Genomic DNA, 17,619 nt, shown 5'->3' with positions numbered 1-17,619 from the left:
TTGAATAAGGGACAATTGGGAAGGTTTTGCGATATTTGAGCTCATTTGTTGCCATAGAGTGAACCATGCGCTTCATGACAAAGTGAAACACGTGAAACTTGTTGAGGAATTTATAGCCATATTCCCCTGGTCCCATGAGAAAACCATTGTCCATGATTTTGGGAAGAAAGTCTCATGCTCCTTGAATGGGCAGGCTAGTCATGCTTATTCAACAGTGGGAACAAAAGGACCAAAGTGAAGGTTAGCTAAAATGGTAGGGGTCATGCAGTGCTGGGGGCCAAAAGGGCATATATCAGGAGTGGGGGGTGGGAGAGGTAAGCAACTGGAGAGGGTTGAAGTGCCTATGTAGTCATAAGTGCAGGCAGGCTGCCAAGCACCCACATTTTGATTATGTGACCATATGGACACTGCATTGGTTTATTCAGGGACCAATTCTGAGTCCCTTTGTCCAGTGCAGGGGTGGGATTCTACCAGTTTGCACCTATTCGCTAGAACGGTTGTTAACATTCTAAGCAGTTCAGAGAACCGATTGTTAGAAGAAATTACTGGCCTAATCCTGTAAGGAAGGCAGGAAGGAAACATTCTGGTGTTGCTTACAGAAACTGCTTCTCATTCTTAGCAGGACTAGACTTCCTGTCTCTGGAACGTCTCTGGAGTTTTTTTCCCCTTCCTTTGCTGGTACTTTGCTTGTGTGGAGTGACCATTCAAAGTTACAATGGCACTGAAAAAAGTGACTTATGACCATTTTTCACCCTTACGACTGTTCTAGCATCCCCACAGTCATGAGAGGCCAGGTGAGAAGATGCGTGCCTCGATGTGAGTGATATTGAGTTGGCCACACCCAGCCAATAACATGACCACCAAGCCATGCCCACCCAGTCACATGACCACCAAGCCACGCCCAACACCTAAGCCATGCCTACAGAACCGGTTGTTAAAAATTTTGAATCCCACCCCTGGTTCAGTGCCATTGTAACAATCATTAAAGAAATGGCTGCAAGTTGAGGACTACATATATATAGCCAGACTTACAAACCATTGCAGTACTGCTCTGTTGCATTATCCTATCTAAGATGATGATTTGGTGGTTCCTGTCAGTTTGAATATATTTATGGACGTAGAAAAGCTATTGCTTGATTTTGGGCCTCTGGCATAGAGTTCAGCAGGTTTTCTTTTATGGTGATAATCCTAAATTCCTTGGTCCTTATTGTGCATCTGTGAAAAATAGAGAATGTTGACGTTATATAAGACTTGGCTATTTGGTCTGAGGAAAATAATACCCACTTTTGTATTGGTGAGATTAAAATGGATTATTTTTCATTCTATATGATAGAAGAGAAAAATATGCTTGCATGAAATAGGCAATTCCAGTGTGGCAGAGTTAGGAAAGACTTGAGGCCAGAAGATTGTAATTTTGTTTCTTGCATCAAAATGTTGGCCACATTTGGATACAATTTTCTCCTTGAGTTGCTACTCTTTTGGGAGGAAGGAAGTCAGAGACCAGAGTATTTCAAGGATAAAAAGGGCTTTCTGCCTGTTCCAGAATATATATCTCAGTATAATTATTCTTGTAGTTTTATCTTGCTTGAAACACTTGGTTTCCTTTTGTAATCACTAAGATTCAGTGTAATGCCTTTAATTATTTAGAAGACATGCATTTAAAAAAAGGTTAAACATATTAATCTTTAAATAAAATAACTGAAAACTGCAATTATATATGTTTATATGTATGTACACACACAAACTGTCAAGCTGTTGAGGGGAGGCAGTGTTTTGCGAAGTGCAGAAAAGGAGTAAGAATGTTTAAGCTAAAGAAATTACAGCATGAGATTAAATAAAGGATGGAAAAGCTAGCTAGATCTAGTTTACACCAACATTGTTCATTGTATGGTTCTATAACTTTATATTGTTGCAAATCATACTTGATTGTTTATAGGTGTTCCTCAACTTATGATTACATAATTGGGAACAGAATGTCCATTGTTAAGTAGGGTGGGTTGTTAAATGAGTGACAACCTTATTTTATGACCTTTTTTGGCCACAATTGTTAAGTGAATCAAGTGGTTGTTAAGCAAATCTGGCTTTCCCCATTGTTTTTGCTTCTTGGAAGGCAGCTGGGAAGCTCAGGAAGGGTGACTACATTATCCCTGGAGATCCTGAAAATGTCATGTACACATACCCATGGCCAAGCGCCTGAATGTTGATGAGGGTGTGATCAATGTAAGGATACTGCAATAGTCATAAGAGCATGACCAGTTGTAAATCACTTTTTTCAGCATTATTGTCACTTTGAATGGTTGCAAAACAAAAATGGTTGTAAGTCCACAATTACCTAGACGTTATAGATTTATTTTGATTTTTGAAGGTTTTTTTTTTTTAGGCTCTCATCAACACCATCCAACCATGATTTGCTCAGTATTGATGTTCCTCAATGAACTCTTCTTTTATATATTTGGGATTTATTCGCTCCAACCTACTGTACCTTCATAGTTATTCTTTTTTCAAACCAGTCACTCTCTTTAAACCTTAATCCACATTCATTCAATACTTACTCAGCCTTGATTCTACCTGCTCTGGTTTTCCATGTACAGTTTTAAAATGCCTCATTCCCACTGCATTCTGCCGTGTTTTTATGTTTCTCTTAACCACAAAATAGCAGAAGCATGCTGCTAATCACAGTCATTCTGCTTCTTTTGACAGACATCCATATCTCATGTGAGATTATTACCCATTATATTGTACCAGTCTCAGCAGATCTTAAATTTTCTCTGCATAGTATCCCTTCTTCTACCAAAGCACCATACTTATTTATTTACTTTTATTTACACATAAATAAAACTCAGACCCATCTCTTGATCAGAGTGGAAATTTATCTGCCTGCTCTGTTCTTCATTTTTTATGTGTAACTTGAAATTAGACACTCCACTGAAAGCGTAACTCTTGATTTTTAAAAATATATTCATTTTCAGACGCACCTGCCTTGGTTTCTGATACATTCATTTTCAGTTTAAGTGGCATGTTGAAACATGCAATCCATTTAGGAGTTGCTGCAAATAGCCAACAAGACATAATCTGCATACAAAAACACATATGTTTAAATGCATGCACCTGCCCAACCACATGGCTGTTGTACTTCTAGAGAGGCCTGAGAGGCCTGGAATCTTTCTGTTGGGCCTAGTTCTTTCTTCTGCTGCTGGCCTGCTCTCCAGTTGATTGTCGGCCAGCTGCTTCTTCGTTGTCTACCTCCCATGCCATGAGTCTACTGGTTTTCATTACCCCTGTAATCCTTCCCCTTTCTGACCATTTTCTACCCGTATACAATAAATGAATGGAAGTATACTTAAATATACTATATTTAAGTATATAGACCTGGTGTGAATCTTTCTGAGGAGATTGTTCCTATTTCTGCCACATAGACACAAACCCATCTGGGTAACCTTGGGCCAGTCATGATCTCTCAGCCAATAAAACTATAGGGACTTCTCTAGCCAATCTCCAGGATCAAAAACTAACTCAATGGTGCACATGCACAACAACAGGTTTTTTGAATGTGTTTCTTAACTTCCAGGAATTTTTGTACTAATGCTAATGAGGAACTCTGGAGCCCACTATGTAAGACTAGACAGCGAGAACCTGTTCTATACAATGAGCATGGCATATAGAAACGGTAGTAGAGGTGGGCAAATTAAATATATAGTTGTTGTATTTCACTTGTTTCTTGCCATGTGTCTTCCATTTGTGCACAAACTAATTCATGAAACTGTGAAGATTCTCAAATGATAGCTAATAATCTAGTTTGTTAGGAGAATGGCAACAATTCCAGGCATCATTGTAATAAACCTGCTAAAGTTTTCATTGGTCAAATAGACATTGTTAGGTCTTGGTTTATGTCTGGGGAATGCTTGATGTTTTAATTACCAGAGGAAGCATGTAAATCTGCAGAGGAACCCCATGAAAGTACCAGTAATGCACTTATTAGTCCACATGCTTTTTAGTATGTCATTTGGTTCCAGAAGAAAATAGAGATAGAGCATTTAAAAATCCAAGAAAAAAATACAAAAAGCAACCCAGTTTTAGGTCCTCTGAAATGTCTTCCTTGTGTGTAGCTGGATGGCCACATGAAAAGGGCAATTGTGTCTGTGAAAGGAATGGAATTTATGTAAGTAAGAGAGAAAGAGAGTTCTAACTTGGTGAAGGCTTCTTATGTAAGTTCTATTGAATAGTGCCAAATTTCCTCGGAAGTCAAAGGAAACGGTAGCGTGTGAGAAGAATTTGGGTCCTGAGGAAAATAGGGTCTGTCTGTCTTATCTGCCACTGCACACATTTCCTGACAGCTTCTTTTTACTTTGAATCAAGATCAGAGAATCTTCACAAATGGATTTTATGAAGCTTTAGTCCACTGGCATATGTTTTTTTAATGAAATTAATTATTTATGTAAAATGTTTTTATCCCACTTTTCTACATCAAAAAGCACTTAAACCTTCATTTAACATGAGATTAAATATTTTTATTTCAACTTTTCAACTTGTGAACAAGTTACATAAATATTTCAACTGCCATAGTTGACCAGGAAATATGCTTCCTATTATTAATGAAACCCTTTGTATCCTTGGAGAATTTGGGAGAATTTAAAACTTACTCTTTAAAATGCAGTTATAAAGTACAATCTTGTGCCATAATTGTCTACTCAAATAATTGGTACTGGTAAATATGTGCCATTCACCTCTAGATATATCTATAAAATTATTTCATCTGAGGAACATTTTATTAAAAAGCAACATTTTAAAAATAACATTTCATGGTAAAAACAAATTATCTATTTGGATTTTCTTAACTTTTTCATGTTTGAATGTTGGATGTTTACAGAAAAAAATAGCAAAGCCAGTATCTAATTCTCATCTAGAAGTATTATTATAAACTACGCTTTAGAAGGAAAATATCATTATAGAACATTGCTGGGCAAGACATGAAATACACATAAAATTTTTCAAAATAAATTTGTTTTTGAGGAGAATATGATAATATACCAACCATCTATTAGTTGGTAATTGCCTTATATGTGCAGCTAACTAATTTTTAACTAATTTCTAATAAGAAATGGCAGTATCACAAAATAATTACAAATATGACTTTGTAGGTGAATATGGAGATCATATTTACTTTTTAAATATTTTTAATCATTTAAACCTATATAAATCATAACAAAGATAATACAACAGTAACAATTACAGACAGAATTACTACATTTCATTTTAGCTAAAATATTATGCAATAACTGGAGCCAATTTGGTGGCATTACAGCATCAGATAGAAATCAGGAGACTGAGTTTCGCATTAGGCCCAAAGCCAGCTGGGTGATCTTGGTCACTTTCTCTCAGCCCTAGGAAGAAAGCAGTGACAAACGTTAGAAACTTTGCCAAGAATCTTGTAAGGGCTTGTTCAAATATCCATGAGGAATCAAAAATTCCACTTGGAGACAGGAAATAAATAATATACAACAGCTACAGTATACACTATGATGAAAACAAACTATAGAAGTATAAAAAAAGAAATGTTTCAAAGTAATAATAATGAAATATAATATGTAGCAATGTCTTTCTTCAGCTAAGGATTATTTGCCTGTTATGCACTGTCCTAATTCTGTTAGTGGGGCTGTTTTGCAAAATGTTGACTTGTAATTTTTGCCATTTAAATAATAGCTTTATTATAAACTAAAAGCTATATATATGCAGTTGATTATAAAATACAGGATTTCCAATATTAAGGTGTGTGGGTGTGGGTGGGTGGGTGTGAAGATAAATATGTGTATTTGTGTGTACAGGTAATCCTTGACTTACAACAGTTTCTTTAGTAACCATTTGAAGTTACAACAGCACTGAAAAAAGTGGCTTAGGACCATTTTTCACTCTTATGACTCTTACAGCATCTCCATGGTCACATGATCAAAATTCAGATGCTTGAAAACTGATTCATATTTGTGACTGTTGCAGTGTCCAGGGGTCATGTGATCACATTTGTGGCTGTCTGACAAGCGAAGTCAATGGGGAAGCCAGATTCTTTTAACAACCACTAACTTAACAACGGCAGTGATTCATTTAACAATTGTGGCAAGAAAGCTCATAAAAATGGGCCAAAATTCACTTAACAAATGTTTCACTTAGCAACAGACGTTTTGGGCTCAACTGTAGTCATAAGTTGAGGACTACCTATATACATGTGTGCCAACCCGGGTTTAAATCCTAGATTCTTTCTGTCTCTCTTTTTGCTATTATTTTCTTAGAATGTGAGAGGTGACATATCACAGTGTTTTCATAACAGGTTTGTCTGGTCTTTCATTCTGGCCTTGCAGGTTTTAGTATCAAACTTTGCAAAACATGTAAGCTATGATTACTTAACACACCTTGGTTAAATAAGTTATCATTCACAATATAAAGGTTGCATTATGCTCAGGATTTTATTCTTTTTAGGTATCTATACTAAAATACCATTTTGATAATTCATTTTTCCTAAGTTAAAGGAGTAATGAAATGGTTGAAAGCTATACAATTTCTGTGTGCACATAGAATTCAAGGCTCACATATGTCAAGTAAAAGAACTGTCAGAAACAATTAAATATATGTAATTGGAGAATAACAGCTTGCTTTTCTCGGATTCTACCTCCAATGCAAAGCAATTTACATGTCAATGTAGTTCAGCTAAAAGTGTCCATGACACTGCCAGAATTTTTCCTTTGCTGATGCTTTAAATTACTCTTTAGTTAAGCAATCTTTGAATCAGGATTAGTATCCATCAAACAAAGCTTTTAGAACCAATGATTCGCAGTGTAATGTAACTGAATGGCTGTCAATTTGGGCCCTCTGAGTTGACTTTCCAGCTATAATCTTGGATGGAGTTGAATGATTTTGGTGTCCAATCTGGGGATACTCTTAGACTCAGAATTCTTGCTTGAAGAACATGTGACAGCTATGGCATGAGGGCCTTTGCAAAGCTCTAATTAATATGCATGTTCTTGGATTGGGAGGCCCTCTAGATAGTCATTCATGATTTAATCACCATGCTGATTGGACTATTGCAACTGTAGGAGGCTGCTCTTGAAGATGACTTGGAAATTACAGTTAGTGCAAAATCCAACAGGACAAGTACTGGTTGCTGGTCACCTTCCAGGTACACATTGTGTCACAGATGAAAATGAGCACTTCACTACACTTCAGATTCTTCTGTTTTGAAAGGATTGAACAGCTATAAACTGTTGCCCAGTGGACGTCCAAATGAGTTAACAGCACACTTTCTTTGGGGACATCCTTTTCATGTACCCCAGACCCAGAGACACCCTGAACAAATGGGCCTATCCAGTGCCTTCTTCCCTTTGCAATTATGGTGACATGCAGACAACAACACACATATATATCTTTGTGTCCTGATCAGTGTACACTTGAGGACCTCATAGCAGCATGGCAGGATTTGTTTAACTTGTCATACTTTAATCTTATATTTTATATTTTATTTTAATTGTGATGCTTCTGACACAAATAAACAAAACTTCCAGATACAATTTCTGAAGTATATTTAGTTTTCTTGCCCAGTTATGTTTTTTATTATTATTTTTATTCTTTTAAAATGTAAGCCTTCATCATTCTGATTTCAGTCTTTAAACCTATTATCTGTCTCTGTCCGTCCTTCCATTTACCCAGCCCATCCATCCATCTACACACACACACACACACACACACACACACACACACACACACCTTTTGGAATCTCCTGTTACAACCTGCTTTCTTTTGGATATACTGTATAATATTCTTACATTTATCTCTTATCTGAAATTCTGTCAGATAATAATAGATTATTTGTTTTGTAAATTAAAATCAGCCTAAAATAAAGGATTTTTGTGAAATTCAGGCAGCTAGATGTTTGAATTAATAAGGTATTCAGAACTTGCCTTTGTTTTCATCTCTGATGACTAAGTAAAAAGGATTTAATGTGGAATCAAATGATGGTAAAACTGATTTACTGAAGTTTGAAATAAATATACCATGTTTCCAGTAAATGTGTTACTTAGGGAAATGTAAATTCAGACAAAGTATATATCCTCTGTTTTGAGGGACATCACAGTGTTGGCGTCATGAATTGATCAGTATTGATCAGTGGAAGATGCAGAATTGAAAACGGTTTGAAGGTGCCAACTAAAAGTCAAACTTCATGTATAGCAGCTCTGTCTTCTATTAATTAAAGTTGAAAATTGCTTCTGCCAGCCATCAGCTTCACTGATTTTAGGAACCCTTGCTAGGATAATGAAACATTTCTGTTTCTAACAAAGTTGTGTAGAACTTGACTGCACAGCCTTGACAATTGCAAGTGTAGTGTCAAACATAGCAGCAATCATTTCCTTCCTTTTGTTTCAAATGCTGTTTCTTCTGGCCTCCTCTCTCTCTCTCTCTCTCTCTCTCTCTCTCTCTCTCTCTCTCTCTCTCTCTCTCTCTCTCTCTCTCTCTCTCTCTCTCTCTCTCTCTCTCTCTCTCTCTCTCTCTCTCTCTCTCTCTCGACATCTAAATGTATTTAATATAGTAAAGCAGTTGCAGGCAATATACACTGCTCAAAAAATAAAGGGAACACTTAAACAACACAATGTAACTCCAAGTCAATCACACTTCTGTGAAATCAAACTGTCCACTTAGCTAGCAACACTGATTGACAATCAATTTCACATGTTGTGCAAATGGAATAGACAACAGGTGGAAAGCATAGGCAGTTAGCAAGACATCCCCAATAAAGGAGTGGTTCTGCAGGTGGTGATCACAGACCACTTCTCAATTCCTATGCTTTCTGGCTGATGGTTTGGTCACTTTTAAATGCTGGCGGTGCTTTCACTCTAGTGGTAGCATGAGACGGAGTCTACAACCCACACAAGTGGCTCAGGTAGTGCAGCTCATCCAGGATGGCACATCAATGCGAGCTGTGGCAAGAAGGTTTGCTGTGTCTGTCAGTGTAGTGTCCAGAGCATGGAGGCGCTACCAGGAGACAGGCCAGTACATCAGGAGACGTGGAGGAGGCCGGAGGAGGGCAACAACCCAGCATCAGGACCGCTACCTCCGCCTTTGTGCAAGGAGGGACAGGATGAGCACTGCCAGAGCCCTGCAAACTGATCTCCAGTGGGCCACAAATGTGCATGTGGCTGCTCAAACGGTCAGAAACAGACTCCATGAGGGTGGTATGAGGGCCCGACGTCCACAGGTGGGGGTTGTGCTTACAACCCAACACCGTGCAGGACGTTTGGCATTTGCCAGAAAACACCAAGATTGGCAAATTCGCCACTGGCGCCCTGTGCTCTTCACAGATGAAAGCAGGTTCACACTGAGCACATGTGACAGACGTGACAGGGTCTGGAGACGCCGTGGAGAACATTCTGCTGCCTGCAACATCCTCCAGCATGACCAGTTTGGCAGTGGGTCGGTAATGGTGTGAGGTGGCATTTCTTTAGGGGGCCGCACAGCCCTCCATGTGTTCGCCAGAGGTAGCCTGACTGCCATTAGGTACCGAGATGAGATCCTCAGACCCCTTGTGAGACCATATGCTGGTGCGGTTGGCCCTGGGTTCCTCCTAATGCATGACAATGCTGGACCTCATGTGGCTGGAGTGTGTCAGCAGTTCCTGCAAGACGAAGGCATTGATGCTATGGACTGGCCCGCCTGTTCCCCAGACCTGAATCCAATTGAGCATATCTGGGACATCATGTCTCGCTCCATCCACCAACGCCACATTGCACCACAGACTGTCCAGGAGTTGGGGGATGCTTTAGTCCAGATGTGGGAGGAGATCCCTCAGGAGACCATCTACCACCTCATCAGGAGCATGCCCAGGCATTGTAAGGAGGTCATACAGGCATGTGGAAGCCACACACACTACTGAGCCTCATTTTGACTTGTTTTAAGGACATTACATCAAAGTTGGATCAGTCTGTAGTGTTTTTTTCCACTTTAATTTTGAGTGTAACTCCAAATCCAGACCTCCATGGGTTGCTAAATTTGATTTCCATTGATAATTTTTGTGTGATTGTGTTGTCAGCACATTCAACCATGTAATGAACAAAGTATTTAATGAGAATATTTCATTCATTCAGATCTAGGATGTCTTATTTTTGTGTTCCCTTTATTTTTTTGAGCAGTGTAGAATGTGTAGGCAGTAGCATGACTATTTACCCTGTCTAGCCTGAATTAATGTTTCAGAGCTTTTAATTATAAAAAGGAAATTAAAAGAAAGCAAGCATTCAGCGAGGCAAAAATCATCAGAACTTTTTTTTTAACAAAAGCCTCTCAGCCTAATGTAACCCCCAAAAGCATCCTTAAAAAAAAACAAATAAGATAGTTGGTTACTGCCCAATGTTAGAGAAATCTTCTCAGGAGCTGTGGTGGTGCAGTGGTTAGAATGCAGTACTACAGGCTACTTCTGCTGACTGCTATTTGGCAGTTCGATCCTCACCAGGCTCAAGGTTGACTCATCCTTCCATCCTTCTGAGGTCGGTAAAATGAGGACCCAAAATTGTTGTGGGCAATATGCTGACTCTGTAACCACTTGGGGAGGGCTGTAGAAGCACTGTGAAGTGATATGTAAGTCGAAGTCCTAGTCCTAAGTCCTATTTGTAAATACACGTCACAACACTTCAGGATAGGAAGAAATTCAGAACTGAAGTTTATCCTTGCCTGTACATTATCATTTATATCCATGCTTGGTTTTTAAACTTTTTTTATTATTGTAGTTTGTTTATTTACACTAATAATATCAATTATATCATTAGCTACTTTAAAATGGAATGTTCATAGAGAATGCCCAAGCTCTTATTTTATTATAGATTTATTTCTTAAACATGATCAGCAGAAAAAAGGAAAATAAAATTTAAAACTTAATGAAATGTAAGACATTAGTTTACACATACTACCACTTCTTACAATACTAGACAACACAGTATCAACAGTTAGAGACCTTCAAATTTCTAGGTTCTACCATATTACAAGACCTGAAATGGACAACTAACATCAAAAATGTCGTCAAAAAAGCACAACGAAGAATGTTTTCTGCACCAACTCAGGAAGCTCAAACTGCCCAAGGAGATGCTGATACAGTTCTACAGAAGAATTGCTAAGTCTGCTATCTGCAGCTCTATAACTGTCTGGTTTGGTTCTGCAACCCAACAAGACAGAAACAGACTCCAGAGAGTAATTAGGACTGCAGAAAAAACAATTACTATCAACTTGCCCTCAATCGAGGACCTGTATACTGCACAAGTCAAAAAGAGGGCTGTGAAAATATTTACAGACCCTTCACATCCCGGATATAAACTGTTTCAACACCTACCCTCAAAACGACGCTATAGAGCACTGCACACCAGAACAACTAGACACAAGGACAGTTTTTTCCCGAAAGCCATCACTCTGCTAAACAAATAATTCCCTCAACACTGTCCCACTATTTACAAAATCTGCACTACTATTACTATTAATCTTCTCATCACTCCTTATCACCCATCCCCTCCCACTTGTGACTGTATGACTGTAACTTTGTTGCTTGTATACATATGATATACCGTATTTGCCGGCGTATAAGATGACTTTTTTGCCCTGAAAAACATGCCTCCAAGTGGGGGTCGTCTTATACGGCGAGTATATAACAAAGGTCGCCTTATACGCCGGCAAATACGTTGTTGTCACTCGGTGCAAGAGCGACGGGCGGAGCTCCGCAACTTGCGAAGCCCCTTCAAGCCCAGCCGGAGTCTCTCTTCCTCCTCCTCCCCACCCACCCACCCACCCACTCCGCTCGTGCGAGCGGACAGGCAGGCTCCAGGCTTTGCCCCCATCCCTCACCTCCTTCATCCCCTCCACCCCCCAGTGGCAGAAACTTCGCCGCACGTGGGGACGAGTGGAGGGGTGGGAGAGCAGCGACGCAGCTCAAAGCTGAGAAAGCGCCATCCTTGCTTTTGTGCTTCGGGAAGAGTTCGTGTTTTTGTTTTTTTGTTTTTCTCCCAGGAATGGGATGCTGCTCGTGCGATTTTCTTTGGGAATTTTTCTCTTCCCGGTTTCAGCCTTTGCTCAATCCCCCCAATTCACTTCTGGAAAGGATGCTTGTGTAACTCTTTTCCTAAGCGTTGCTGGGGTGGAGGGGGAGGCAGTGTGCAGCGTGAGCGAGAGGCTCTTTTCCTTTCTCCCTGAGCGCAAAACCGTCTGCCTTCTTCTCTCTTGGACGGACTGAGCAAGGCTAATAAGATAATAATAAGATAATAAGATAAGATCCTAAGCGCGTGTGGAAACAGATCTGGATCTCATTGGAGAAAGGTAGCAAATGAATGAACTGGACTTTTGGCAAGTCTCGGGTAGGAACTCGACGCTTTCTGGAAAGTTAGTGAGCAGGAAAATAGACATCCTTTCCGCTTTCTCCCAGCGTGGGTATTTCATTATCCCTCCCTGTAAGAAGTAACAACCACAAAGCCAAGGGAAAAAGCGATGCGCAGGAAAAAGCCACAGTAGGAAGCAAAGATTTCTCCCCCCACCCTCTCTCTCTGAAATAATTAATGTCGCAATCAGTGTGGTGCACCCTTGGAGACAAATTGGTTGGGGAGGTGGAAAGATATTAAGAAACAACTCGACTGTTTTTCGTCAGTTTTATTTTTATTTATTTATTTTCCCTGAAAAAGCAGATCGCTCAACGGTGTCACAAAGAAAGGGAGAGGAATTGAGTGCCAGCCTGAGAAAGGCGAAGCTGCCTCTCTAAAGCATTTTGGTGGCTTTGTAAGTTTGGGGGAAAGGGGCGGGGTGTCAATCAAGAATTATATCCAGAATACCCCAAGTGTTACAACTTACCGTATTTGCCGGCGTATGACTTTTTTGCCCTGAAAAACATGCCTCCAAGTGGGGGGTCATCTTATACGGCGAGTATATAACAAACTCTATATTTTGAGTGGAAATGTTGGGGGCTCGTCTTATACGCCCAGTCGTCTTATACGCCGGCAAATACGGTATACTGTTTCCTAGTATGATTTGATTGCTTATTTGTACCCTATGACTATTGTGTTGTATCTGATAATTCTTGACTATTGACAAATGTATCTTTTCTTTTATGTACATTAAAAGCATTTTCACCAAGACAAATTCCTTGTGTGTCCAATCACACTTAGCCAATAAAGAATTCTATTATTCTATTATACAAGAGCAGATTGTTCTTGTTTCAAAAGACAAGACAAAAAGTGCTAATTGTTTCATCATTGTTTTAAAATTTTCGTAGTCTTTTAAGTTTTATTACCATGAAATAAAGCTGTATAGGCTAGTAGAATAAAAATAGAAAAGATGCCATTAATATTGATGCAGAAACAACTAACATCAGTTACAGTTAGCATAATGGAGTGGTAATGAATTGTGTATCACCTTGTTTTAGCAGAATCAGTATTGATTTTGCCTTTGCACACAAAGATGGAAAATAAGATTAGAAACTTGTCACTAATATAATAGCGTTCTTGGATTCAACTTATATGCATTTTAATGGGGCCCCTTTAAAACTTTCACAATGGAGAAATAATGGGAGAACATAGTATTGATTTCTTTATTTATTAATCAGATTTGCATAGCAGACCATCTAACCAAAGGCAAATCTGTTATGTTATATTTTTACATGTCCATAGAATCCTGCAGTCACTGAGGAGGTTATTTACACTGTTGATTCCAAACTCCTTTTCAATACTGAAATCTCAACAAAAACAACTTGGATGGATGGCTGTCTAGCATTCCCTCATCCAGTCTATAGGGGAAGTTATCACTACCTTCCCAACTGGTTCCTCTATAGTTCCTCCTAAACTGCTGTACTGTTAAAGATTTTTATTTCCTAAAAGGGTAAACATACTCTGTTCCCTCAATCTCACCCTGTAAATTTAGTTTAATAATCTTCTGGCCATCCTTATTTATTTTCTTTATACCTGTTTTTGCTCTGCTGAATCTGTGTTAAAATGCATTACTAAGAAAACATTGGTCAAATATTGCATGAAATTCTGATTAAGAAGCTAGTTAAGTTGGGGGTAGTTGATTTAGACATTAGTCACATACAAAACTAGCTTAGAAATTATAGTGAAATAAGTTAAGTGCTTTATAATATGATACAAGGAAGCTTAATTTTTCCCTACAGTCATGGAATTAAGTATTTGGACTGCTGAAATGCCCGAATTCAAGGCAGGATTTCAGTACAGTTGGGGACCTAAATGATAATTCAAAGTGATGGGGTAAAAGCAAAGAAGTCCAACCTACAGTGCTTTCTTCCTCCTCCCTTTTTTAAAAATATGTATAGTTGGGAGGTTAAATATAAGTTACAGGTTTTCAATGTTTTATTTTTACTTTTAAAATACAATGTTATTTTCTGTAACAAAATAGTACCTATTCTGAAGTAAGAATATAGATAACTGAAGAGGTGATAGTGATTGTGGTGATGGTTAAAAGACCATCAAGGGCAGGATATGAAACTGGCAGGACAAATGTTATTTATTGAAAAATCATTCATTATGGGAAGGTATGGCTATCAATGCATTGTGGGTCCAACTTTCAAGAAAACAAAATGATTTTCTGCTAGTGCATAAATTCCACTGACCATAATGAGTCTTGGTTATTATATTATAGCATTTTCATTTTCAAAGTAATGGGTTGATCAGTTTATTCTGTTTGCTACCCGGTATTTGTTGACATTTGAAACATTGTATGTGCTGATTTTTATTTAGTGGGTTCAGGAAAACATTTTCTTTCTTTTAATGGATAGATTGACTTACTCAGAGCCTCCACATAGCTATCAAAACTGAAATTTAATTTGCAAACATTTATGAATGTGAAAAGCATATGAATATATTAGATGTTAATCTATACTATTTACAGAATTATGCTAGATACTGCAAATATATCTGTTTTGTATGATGGCATTGTTTTCAACTGAAGATGTAACCCAAGGAAAAGAGTAGAATATTATATGTTAACAGAAGGGTAGAAGGAAAGGATAATAAAGTTAAGAGTACCTAGAAAAAAACTAGACAAATCTTTCTCTTCTTTCAACAGTGCGACTTCATGAAAGCATATCAGAAGAAGGATTTCATTACTTAGTCTTTGATTTGTAAGTTGACTTGCCTATTTGCAGTTTGTCCTATAATATGTAATATATAAAATTAAAGACTGTACCATATGATCCAGATGGACAATAGCCATTTCCTATCTGTAACAGAAGCCAGTCCATTCTAGGTAACTCTAGTTCACCATGTCCAGACAGTATCGCTGTTAAATCCATGTTTATAACTACTGCTAACTATTTATGGAATAAACTTTGGTGGAATTTCTCAGGGGGATTCTCTAAGAATGAAGAAAGAATTATGAAGAACAATACAAATTATATGTAGAGCACATAATATTGACACTGGCAACAGTTAATTTAATAAAGAATAAAAGGAAACTGGAATCTATGAATTCTGATCAGTTCCTGGTTTCTAGCTGGAGTTAAACCAGAATTTCCAGGTTAACAAAGCCAGGATGTTTTCTGCAGCAATGTTTAAGCTATTTTGAATAGACATTAGGAGAAAGCATGCAACCAACACAATATTGCATCAGAAATAGCATGTTACATGGTTTAAATTATTTATGTTGCTTTCTGTGAATTTCTCATTTTATCAAGACAGATCAAAATAGTTCAAATAAAGAAAATTCTATTACAATTTAAGCAGAAATGTTGAAAGAAATATAACAATATAAACTGGAAAATAATTCAAAATCTGTAAGATTTGTCAGGAAAAAAATGGATACCGTACATATTTTATATTGAAAACCTGTTTATAGTAGTTTTTCAGGCAATCTGATTTACTAAAAACATAATAAAGACAAAGAGGTCACTAAACAAAAATATATATAATTGCTGTTTAAGTATTGTAATCAATAAATATGGACATTTTGCCCCCGCCCTTATGGCCTTCTACAAGAGCAGCAATACGGGCTCTGCCTACTGGCATGGGCATCTAAGAAGGATATGCCACTTTGGGAGTGGTTGGTAGCTTAAGGGCTTTCTCTCCACCTCTTTAACTTTTTAACCTTTTAATTGTTAACATTTTTAGTTCTGTTTTTAATTCTGATTTTAATTAGCCTTTACATTAATTTGTGGGCAGTGTAGAAATTTGATCATAAATAAGCATAAGAAGTCCTTTCACCCAGTTATATCCAGCATTAAAAAATACTTTTGTAAAGAATTTGTCTTTTGTTTATGAAGCACATTTCTTTTGCTGAAAGCAACTATTGAGTAAAATACAAAGGTCATTAAGTGGGTTTGTTGTTGCCTGAAAATTTCTCATTTCAGGCCTCACAGAACAATGTGTTTTGAACTTCATTTTTTTAAAAAATGAAACAAAAAGTGCCATTTTATATAAATTGTTTTCTCTCAGTTCTTTATTGGATGTTTTATTTGAACTTTGTTTAAAAAAAATAGCTGTTTGAAAATCTTCACTATTTAAATAATAATCATAAATGATAAATAATGAAAGGTTTTAGATAAAAATTTATCGCAAAATTATTTTTTAAAAAATGACTTGGGAATATGATGAGCATATGAACAAAATTGTACTGAAGCTGTTGAAATGTGATCCTGCTTTCTGTTTTGGAAAATCATCAAGTTAAGAGTTGATGAAGAATAGCCAAATAGAACTGGTATCTCATCCAAAGTGAGGGAGTGGCAATTTGAAAAAATATATGTCCTTCATCATATCTGCTGAAAATAGCATCACTGCACAGTGCAATAAAATTTGCAATTTATTTATGCATTATATTAAGATTCCTCAATGAAATATACCTATTCATCCTGGTTTTTCATAGCAAATAAAGTACAATAAGTCATCCTTTTGAGGGATATATATGAGGAAGGCCAGAATAGTGAATGACTGAAAGATCATAATACCATATTTAAATAAGGTTCATATTTTTTCATTGTACACATGTTGTACTCTGACAATAAAGGTAATAATAATAACTTTTATGCAGGCAAAAAGTCACTAAGGATATGCTCATTATCTGAATCCAGAACTGAGTCTGGTTGCAGATCCTTCATTATTTCAAAAAAGTAGGGTAAAAATTAAATTTCTCATGTAGTTTTTTTTTAATCTGTAAAAATGTTTTATATCATTACTAGAGTTACCGGAGGCGAATTATTTGAGGACATTGTTGCAAGAGAATATTACAGTGAAGCAGATGCAAGGTCAGTGCTGAATTTAAAAAAAAAAAAAAATCATCTGAGTGGTTTCTAAATTTCACAAACAAAATAAAAATAAATTTAGTGTGATACCCTGAGGAAAATTACAGTAACCTTTCTTAAATCTCAATCTTGGAAAACAATACTCATTTAGCATACTGGGGTTCCACCTGTTTGCTTTTTTCACAGAGTCCATTTTTAAATATTTCTTTCCACAATGTATTTCCCATTGGAATATTACCATATGAGAATTGATTTTACAAATAAATGTGCCATTATTATTCTATGAGTTATATAATACTTCTTTCCTCTTACATTACATTTCCTCTGTCATTAGATTAAAGCAACATGATGGTAGTGAAGTATGGTTTTTTCTTCCT

The 17,619-nt window shown here is 37.3% G+C and overlaps 1 protein-coding gene across 15 annotated transcripts in view; it reads left to right on the top strand.

Annotated features, from left to right (window-relative positions):
• CAMK2D (calcium/calmodulin dependent protein kinase II delta) overlaps positions 1-17,619 on the top strand; it is a 132,312-nt gene that overhangs the window by 59,624 nt on the left and 55,069 nt on the right. For all 15 annotated transcript variants that reach the window (XM_026668726.2, XM_087962988.1, XM_087962986.1 and 12 more), the window contains exons 4-5: positions 15,076-15,130; positions 17,180-17,245. In XM_026668726.2, the coding sequence (XP_026524511.2) occupies positions 15,076-15,130; positions 17,180-17,245 (121 nt within the window). The remainder of the gene's footprint in view (positions 1-15,075; positions 15,131-17,179; positions 17,246-17,619) is intronic.

Source organism: Notechis scutatus, chromosome 4, assembly GCF_049901735.1.
Source record: "Notechis scutatus isolate UNSWTSFEM ecotype Mainland chromosome 4, rNotScu1.2, whole genome shotgun sequence".
NCBI classification, from domain to species: Eukaryota; Metazoa; Chordata; class Lepidosauria; order Squamata; family Elapidae; genus Notechis; species Notechis scutatus.
This window is presented reverse-complemented; position numbering and strand designations above follow the sequence as displayed.